The sequence below is a fragment of the Neolamprologus multifasciatus genome, chromosome 23, assembly GCF_963576455.1.
Source record: "Neolamprologus multifasciatus chromosome 23, fNeoMul1.2, whole genome shotgun sequence".
NCBI lineage: Eukaryota > Metazoa > Chordata > Actinopteri > Cichliformes > Cichlidae > Neolamprologus > Neolamprologus multifasciatus.
Window position 1 is genome coordinate 39,991,377 of NC_140460.1, and position 9,536 is coordinate 40,000,912.

Genomic DNA, 9,536 nt, shown 5'->3' on the forward strand with positions numbered 1-9,536 from the left:
ACTGGTGGTTACTGGGGGAGTCACTGACCAGTCCCTAGCAATGCTTTCACAACCACTGCTAGTGACCACTCACCAACCAGTCAGAGAATAAACAACCACTGGTCGCCAAATGGTTGCCAAGCTGGTTTCTAGGCCTGTGTCACTGGGGCCTAACATTAGGACTAGAGAAAAGCCTGTTTTATCTACCAAGGCCCAAACAGAAATATTACCATTGCATAGACAGAGCTTAAAGACTGACGAAGCCACCACAGACGTACCTCACACCTGCATTCTTTTTATTGGCCAACAGAGGGCGACTCCTCTGGTTACTTCCGGTTGTAAAGAAAGCCTATGAGGAAAAGGTCCTTGGCTGTATCCCAATTCAGGGTCTGCAGCCTTAAAGTACGCAGCCTCAACGATCCTCAAGGGCCGCGTACTTAAAGACCGCTAAGGCCGGAAGTGCGAGGCTTGTGAAATGGGACGGTCTAGCCTCCGTTGCGCTGCCCAGGTTGCCTAGCAACCATGATACTAACAGCTGGAAACGTTTCATACAGCTTTGTTTGACAGAAATGAAGGAGAAAATCTTTTGTTCATTTGTTTGTTTCTACATGAGCTTTGATCATTCTCTGATTAAGCTCAGCTATTGAACGGCGTATATTTTAAAGTAAAGGCTTTAAAACCAAGTTAGTACAAACGTCACTAATGTCACATAACTTTGCCGACATGTGGCCAACAGTAATGTTTTAATGTTCTTCGTTATTAAACATTTGCACATAAATAAGTGACATAATATTCAGTACTTACTTAAAGTTTACTCTTCGGCGCCCCTCATCCACTGTTTTTTCCAGCAAAATTATCCACACCCACCGCTGCGCTATGCATTCTGGGATATGTTGGGCCACGAAGTCTACACCGCCACGTCCTTAAAATTCAGGGAAATGAAGGACGCATTTGAGGGCCGCATTTCGAGCAGCCTTTGAATTGGGACAGCCTTCGTCGCGTCGCTGTGACGTAATCGGCCTTAAAATGCGGCCTTTAAGGCTGCAGACCCTGAATTGGGATACAGCCCTCGGCTCTCTTACTCTGTGTGCTCAGTAAAAAGCTTCCTGAGGATATTATGGGCCTCATATCTAGTTCCAGGATTATCATGGGGAGTCCTCACTGGCGAACAACGTTTCATTCATAAATTGTTAGCCAATGAGCATGCAGTGTTTTTGATTTTACATCGATTGTTACAGTGCATTCAAAATTGCAGCATAGCAGTGCAGGACAGTGTCATGTGCATCCTGTCAACAACAATTCTTTTTTCTTTGATTTCTTCTTAATTTCTGTGGTTGAGCCATGTCGGGTTGTAAATGTGCAGCCCTTGATGATAAAACACCCCACAGTAGACCACGCCCACCCCGCTATGAAAAATGCAAGAAGCCCTTTTAAAAAAAGAAACCATTTTCCTAGTCTAATCTTTATTAATAAAATATTAAGTTGACCATTAGTGCATCGTCCAGACAAAGCCATGTATCATCATCCCATTTGGTGATTTGTTTTACTGGGTAACAAAATCCAGCACTCATTGTCTCATAAAAACATCATCACAAGAGTAATTCTGTCGCCTCCCTGCAGATCGCTAATTTAAGGACATTTTCTCCACATTATAACCAGCTAAGAAAATAAAGTCTTGTTTGATTGTGTGAATGCTGTGTCGTTTGGTTTACTGTTACAAGCATGGCCAGAAAATCAAATAAACCAATAAAGTTTTCATATTCTTCTCATTTGTTTTCAGGATTCCATCGGCTTTAGTTTCATCCATATGACCATGTGGGAGTCCCCGGGCACTTTGCTAGCTGTATTAGATTACTCTCTGGAGTCACATACTATGAGCTAGCCTGGTATCCTCAACACCACCACATGCTGTGGGGAGTGATTGCATTCAGTGACCTTTAAGTCGCAGAAGCAGAGAAGGAACACATGCTATATATTAGCCATTGTCTTCATGTATGTGTTTTTACTTCTGGAGGTAAAGCCAGCACACAACAATGACAGAGATACGCTTTGGACAGGAAGCCATAATCATGACGCTCACAGAATGTGTTTTTCCTGTTTAGCCCAGTAACAGCTGAAGACACAGCAGATATTATTAATGATAACAATCAGGTGTTAACGTGAGAGCCACTGCAGGCACACTCGCCCCACTAGCAACCGAATATGTAGCTCCTGGGTGGGTAGTTGCCATGGAAATCCACAGCAGACCCAGTGTTTGATTCAGTCGGCTCAGTGGAAAACCTACCTGTACCTGCAGATCTCGGTGAAGGTGCTGCAGTAATACGTGGCTCTTCGTTTCTTTGTTACCTGCTATGGGGGACACTGGATCTGGATTTTGGGGGAATAAGAGCTCATCTTGCTGTGCAGCAGATGCCGGTGTCATAACAGGGAACGTAAACTCATTTCCAGGATGCCAAATATCGATGTTTTGTCAAAGCTGTTGGTGTCTCGCTGATGTGCAGAATGTGTCTTTTAGAGTTGGTGCCAGTGTACAGCGTGTTGAGACAGCTTTTACTCAATTTGCCACATGCAGATGCTTGTAAATGACCTCGCGCCATCTCGCTTAGAACGGCATCAGTTTTCAACGTGCAATGTTGTGAAGGGAAAATCTTTTAAACCACACGATGCACAATTTATATGTTTTTTTTGGGGGGGGGGGGGGGGGTAAAGGCCTTTACACGTCGGACTTTTAAAATCTGCACCAATATTATATTAAAATTAGTTTTCTGACTCAACTAGTCTTAATGCAGCCACTCGTACTGACCGCGTGATTTCACTGGACGAATTTGAGTATTTGTGGGGTTTTTTGGATCAATCTGTATTTTTATGTGCAAATAAATAGACCAGAACAATCAGACCACTGCGTCAGGCAACAGGTGCTGTAGCGTAGAATGTGTACCAGTACTGAGTATATACCAAAATAATCCTATTTTACTCCAGACACACAACTAAATGCTGCTCTGGGTCAATCAGCTCTCTGAAATCATTTCTCTGCCTCCTCCGATGTGGTTCAAACTGCCCCACTTCTTCTTCTTCCTAGCGGTTTATATCCTGCGACGCAGGGTCCGCTATCTTGCATGCCTTCCTCCACTTCTTCCTATCAAGGGCGTCTTCTGGTGTAACATTCACAGCCTTCATATCATCCTTGATTCGGTCCATCCAGCGCTTTTTTGGTCTTCCTTGTGGCCTGTTTCCATCCAGATCTAATTGCTGGGCTGTCTTTGCGATGGAATTTTTATCGCTACGGACAACATGGCCGTACCATCAGAGCCTTGCCTCTCGCATCTTGTCTGTGATTGGTGTCACTCCCCATTGTTTCCAATGACATCCTGAAATATGTACGAAAGCCAGCTCCTGGATCATGTATGAAGTTCTCCTGTGTGCTGTCTGCTGCTGAGAATTGGATGAATCCAGAACGTCTCTTGGACCAGCTCGTCACTGCTTGATGTCAACTGTATATTTTTTCACAGTGTGTTTTTTTTAAGGATGAATTTTCCATAAAGCACAACACGTTTGGTGTGCGTACACGTCACACGACAAGTTCAGATCGGAAAAATTGTGACTCTTGCATTGCTCTTTGGCAGCACGCTGTGTATAATGACCTTTAGTGTAACCAAGAAATTTGTGGGGCCTTCATTTAACCAGCAAGTTAAAGTGAAAGTAAAAACAAAGTGCAAAACAAAATGCTCTGAACAGGATTCGAAGCACAGATTTCTGGCCGACAGACCTGTGACTTATAGACCGTTATCTCTTCCTGCATGCTATTGCAATGGTTGGTCCATTAAGGCTCTCCCGCCTTAACTGAGGACTGTTAACGTCTTGTGCAAATTTACATGCAATCCGTCCAGCCGTTTAAAAACTGCCGCCCTATTTGTGGCCACAGACAAGTCACATCCAGTAACCGTGTGTCCATCAGTTACTGCTAAGTGTAGAGGGACGAGCAGCCTGCTAATAGAGTTGCAACTATGGAGCACGTCCACTGAGCAGCCGTTAATCAATCACTTCGCTCTGTTAATTAGGCCAGTTTCAAAGACATGCCTTTAGTTTGAGTCACCGTGCTGCCAGATGGTTGAAACGTCTGAACAGAACCGGCGCAGCAGAACCCGACGCGCTCATAATCTCCCAAGTGTTGAAAACACGCCAGGAGGACAGGTTTGATGTCGAGCGCGTGCCAGGGAGAAAAGCTCTCCGCGAGGACAACAAGCATCCAACCGCCCAACCCCCAGGACGTGACTCAGCAGCAGCTGTTGCCATGGGTTACCAGGCAGGACACCCATAGGTTCCCAACGAGCTCACAGTGCTGACACATCTGACGCACCCCTCCCTTCAAATCTCCCCTTTCCCCTTCTTCCCTAGACAGCACCCCGATTCTCCGTCACTTTCTCTGGGGGTCCTGATGCAGACCCGAGTGGAGGCGCACAGCGTGCTGTTGAACCGCAGGCGGCTGTAATCCCATCCGAGTGAAGACCGGGCCCGCTCTCCCCGCCGTAGTGCCCTACCCCTCCTCCTCAATGCAGATTAATACCTTATTAACAGCCTCTGACTTAACACTAATCCACTTACACTAGCACGTAAGACCTTCGGACTGTTATGTGGACCGAGATCAAGCCCGTCTTCGGCTGAGAAGAGGCAAACTCTGACGATGATGATGGTGTCTCCTCTTTGCATTTGTCTTTAGTGATTGCGAGCCCCCACCCCGGGGAAATGCACAGAGTCAGTCCTGCAGCAAAGACTCATCTGACTTACTTGCAGAATTCATTAGCTGATAGTTCAGGCATTCATCGCTACGCCCGTGCTAAGCAAGCCAATGAGGGCTCTGCTCCTCCAGAGCCTGAATAAAAGGTCTCTCGTGAATTATGTCCACCTTTACAAATGCAGCAGGTTCTCTGCATGCATGCTGCTGACGGGGAGTCTTACGGATGTCATGGTAATAACAGTAAGGCTGCGTAGGCGGTGGCTAAATTAGGATTAATGCAGTTTAGGGTGAAGGGCTGAGCAAATCTCCTGCTGGGTCACGGCCATCCTGTCCCAATAAGCCACCGCTCACCGACCCAGCTAATAGCTAACTTGTTATATTCTCCCCTTTCATTCAGTACAGCACGTTCATGCTGCATCAAATCAGACCTGTAGCTGTTAGAGTGCCCTACACAATCAGTTCAGCTGGTCCAGTCTACTTCCTGAACTTGAGATCATTTGCTCCACAGCTCAGGCTTTTCAAGTGTAATTCGAGCTGACAGTGGTGTTCACAGCTTCCTCTAGAGGAAAGATTCATGGCAGGTGGTTTAACAACTTTCATTTCCCTTCCGCCACCTCGACACATACACAACATTTAAAAAAAACAAACAAACCCTCATCTCCTGTGCTGGTAAATCCCTGCCGTGGAAGACGTTTAAGCCTTTCAATGGTGCCTCATCCGTTAAGTAAGCCTATAGGAAGGTAAGAGTGAGGTAGTGTGGAAAGTAGGTTAGACTAAGACTTGAACTGTAAGCTGGAGCCAATTTACATTCCTGCTAACTGTACCTTCAAGTGTGAGGATTGTTATAGAGCATGCAGGGTGGGGGACATTTAAATGTGCAGATAAAGACTCTTGCAGCACACCTCTTTAGTAACAAATTTTTTTATTACAACATTTCACTGCTTTTTCTTTCCATTTCTGGTAATGGTTTGTGGCAGAGTAACATGACTGCTGGGAATATACAAAACTCCAAAAGAATTTCGCTCTACGGTTCAAAGCAAACACATGGAATCGATTGGCAGAATCATTTCTTTCCTTTTCTCTCATTTGAAACGATTCAGAGACGACACCGAAGCCGCCCTGAATCACTCCACAAAACAAACGAAAAAGGGCCAAAGCACGTTACATTTTCACCGCATCTCCCAGAATCTAGATGGCATCCGTTACACTTTCTTAAATCCTTGTGTACATACAAAAGAAAAAAAAAAGAAAACACTGAAACAACAGTATCAGTTTCTTTTTCCAGGTTGTGGGGGGAGGGGGGGTACATTTTGGCCAGCGTACAGACGAAGTTGTGCATTTCCGAAAATTAGAAAAACAACAAAAACAAAACCAAAAAAAGCTTGACGCCTCAGCTTTGGCGCAAAAGCAGCCACACAGAAAGTTGGGTGGTGGTTGGTGGGTTTTGGTGAGACGGTGATGAGCTTCCTGGGACGCAGGCCACGCCCCATCCCTCAGGCCTCTCGCCCTCTTGACACTGCACGTCGATCTTGGTGGTCAAGGCGGTGTTAAAAGGACAGACGTGCACATTCACGGACCATCTTCTGCAGTCCCCTCCCTTCCCTCTCTGCCTCAGAAATCTTCCTCATCTCTTCCCTGGCGGAAGGACGAGCATGACGGTGGTTAAAGGTGACAGTAGTAAAGGGGTGGGGGTCGGGGTGGGCGCTCTGGCGAAGGCATCATCCATCCACAGGCTGTGCAGCTTGGTTATCGTTTCATAATTTCGGTTACAGAGTTATACAGCTAAAAAGAAGTGACTGAAAACAAGGCAATGCAGGAGGAGGGGTGAGGGGTGTACAGTGCATGACGGGAGGCGGGGGCTTCACGACGTCGCTTGCTTCTCCTGTTCGATGGCTGTGAAGGAGAGGAGAGAGGAAAGAAGGAGGGGTAAGGAATGATACGACAAGAATCGTGCAAAAAAAAAAGAGGAATCCAGAAGAAACGAGGACACCAACTTTCTTTCGTAGGCAGGGGATTCTTCTCCTGCGTCTCTGTCTTCTTCAGCTTGGACTTGTCGAACTTCTCCACCTCTGCAAGGTCGGGCTTGTCGCTCATTGTTGCAGTTAGTCTGAGAAAAGATGGAACAACCAGGGAGATGATTAATATTATTCCTCCCGCCTCACCACGCAAAGCTGTGCAACAAAAAACAAAACACTAAATAAACACGGCGCATCAAATCTGACATGTCAATGACTTTTATTTGATTTCTGGAAAGGGCAGAAAGCACCGAGCATGTGGACCAAGCTGACATTTTTAATCAGTCGAAGGGCGTTGCCTAAAAATCTCAGCCACCAGAAATCGACGGCTCGAGATGAAGTTGACTGCGCAACCGCAGACTACTTTTTCCCTCGAATGTGCCGCCGATGAGTCCGCCTTCTTTTGTTCGCCTGCGGCTCAGCCCTGCCTGATTTGACTGCCTGCCATCCATCCCGTTACCCAACACACGCACACAAAAAGTGCACGCACACACCGGGATGTTGCACACAGGGAGGGGGGAAGACAATGAAGCCCGTCCAAGGCGTTCAGCGCGCATTTACATAACAATAGGAGTTCCCATGCTGGGCACAGCGAGGAGAAATATGAGGGGGAGAAAAAAAAAGGGGGGGGGGAGTCAACTTGTGCGCATTATTTAAAATATGACGCTGAGTGAATAAAAAACTGTAATATTCTAAATGTCGGAAAATATGGATTTCTGAGCGTCCACTAGCCTGGAAACTGCGCACAACATCCGCAAAATTCACTTGTTACGTACTTCTCCCTTTGGTGCGCAATCTTCAAGGAACCACCGCCCTGATTGGCGTTCAGCTGCTTCACCCAGCTCGTTAAAAAAAAAAAAAAAAAAAAAAAAAATTTAAACCTCCACCCTAAACATTTGCTCGAACAAACCCACGAGGGAAAATATCTAAATGCGTGGTTTTATGAAGGGAACCAGGTGGGTGCAGGGCTCCCTCTTTGACTCCCTCACACACACACACACACACACACACACACACACACACACACACACACACACACACACACACACACACACACACAGAGCAACAAAGGAAATGGGCTGATATGCTTGAGACAAAGACGCTGCACACACGCCCACCCTGCTGTCACATTTACTCTGATGGGATCTTAGAAAAACCTGCAACCCTCTTGACTCAAGGACAGAAAGAAACGAGGGAAAAATCGAATCATCTTCTGTCTCCTTTTTCTTTGCTGTGGCATCACTTTTGGCACAACATCCACTCCACTGCGCATTTACCCGCATCGACAGTCTCAGCTCCCCCAGCTGCACACGGTGAAGCACAAAGAGGCTGATCACAAAAGAAGAAAAGCAGCACGAGATGCCGAGCAGCTGTTTACTCACCGATGTGTCGGCTGATGTCTGGAAACGTTGTGCTCGGCGCGCTGTTGCAGCAGTAGTGGCGCGTCTTTGCGCAAGCGTTAGATATACTCAGAAATATGCTAATGACATCTGACATCACCGCTCCCCCAGACCGTCCTCCGTTGCCCCCTGCTGGAGGAAAGCTCTGAATGCTCCATCCACATCCACACACACACACACACACACAACCACCACCTCTTGAAGTAAGCTCTTATTATTATTATTATCATTATTATTACGTGACAGATGAACGGAATGGAAAGATGTGGATTTCTGCTTTTTGTGTCCGTGTTTTTACTGTGAAATCCCCACTGAGCTGAATGGTACACTCCACTCCACTCGTTTCATAACATGATGCCACTGCACTGAGTGCAACATCAGCGCGTCTGACTGAGTGGCTCTTTTGCGTTCGCTCAGTTTGATCTGGAAATCTCTCTCTGAAAGCCTGACCTGTGGAAAATTGTTAAAAAACTGCGTCCTTCCTGATATGACTTCCACGTGCCACTGACTGCACTTCCGTGCGTGCTGGGCTCCACCTGGTGGCAGCTTCATTTGAGCTGTGCGTCTCCCTCTTTTTGCAACATTTCCATTGTGATTAATTTGTAGATTAGATTGGAGAAACTCATCTTGAATCCAAAGGATCTGCCTTTAAGTGGGAAATCCAACCATAAGTTAGGGAGTTCTATACTAAATTGTGACCTTTGACCTCCCCAGAGACTCCCTGGACGTCTTTATTGAGACTCTGATTAAACTGCAGAAATACATTTCCTCCACAGAGGCTTTGATTAGGAAAATATAGACACAGTAATGCACCGATACATAAGTTCAGGCGTCTCTGAAGGGTCATCAGACATGCCGCCTCCCCATCCTGTCACACCACCTCTCATTACGACCTTCAATACATCCATGGATCTTCTCTGTGGTCTTCTTTTCCTCCCACCTCACTGGCAAGAGCTTTGATACTGAAAGCATTAAGAACAATGTATGTAAGTGCATTTGCCAAAAATGCAGCCTTTAAACTTTCTTCAATCACCATCACAATCAGCAACAACTCAGCTTCTCTGCGCGCATTCACATAGTCGGGCTGTAAACGGGGTTTATTAGGATCCTAACTTGGGAACAGTTAAAGGTGTGACCTCCTTTTAGACGTCAGAAACAAGTCAAAGGGCCTCTGAGATAAAGACAGAGATTATTTATTTATCTTTCTAAGACGTTCTGTGCTTTACATGAACTGTGTATTTGTGCAAGTTTACAAATACTGTTCAATTGTTCTTTAACTCAAATATGTAATCAGCCAATCACATGGCAGCAACTCACCTCATTTATTTATGTGGACACATCAAACCTGCTGAAGGTCAAACTGAGAATCAGAATGGGGAAGGAAGGTGATCTAAGTGTGGGCTGGTC

General features: G+C 46.0%; 1 protein-coding gene across 1 annotated transcript; it reads right to left on the reverse strand.

The window, feature by feature from the left end:
- Positions 1 to 5,619: 5,619 nt before the first annotated feature.
- On the reverse strand, positions 5,620 to 8,269 carry LOC146492315 (thymosin beta-12). The gene is made up of 3 exons (XM_085151206.1): positions 8,112 to 8,269; positions 6,709 to 6,821; positions 5,620 to 6,607 (listed from the first exon to the last, which is right to left on the reverse strand). Exons 2-3 carry the CDS (start codon positions 6,806 to 6,808, stop codon positions 6,576 to 6,578), a joined length of 132 nt encoding a protein of 43 aa, XP_085007332.1. The 5' UTR covers positions 6,809 to 6,821; positions 8,112 to 8,269; the 3' UTR covers positions 5,620 to 6,575.
- Between the last annotated feature and the right edge of the window lie 1,267 nt (positions 8,270 to 9,536).

Coding starts and splice junctions, on each gene's coding strand:
- LOC146492315 (XM_085151206.1), bottom strand. CDS start 6,808: ATGAGCGACAAGCCCGACCTTGCAGAGGTGGAGAAGTTCGACAAGTCC. Junction 6,608..6,708: donor TCCCCTGCCTACGAAAGAAA/GTTGGTGTCCTC, acceptor TCTCCTTCACAG/CCATCGAACAGGAGAAGCAA.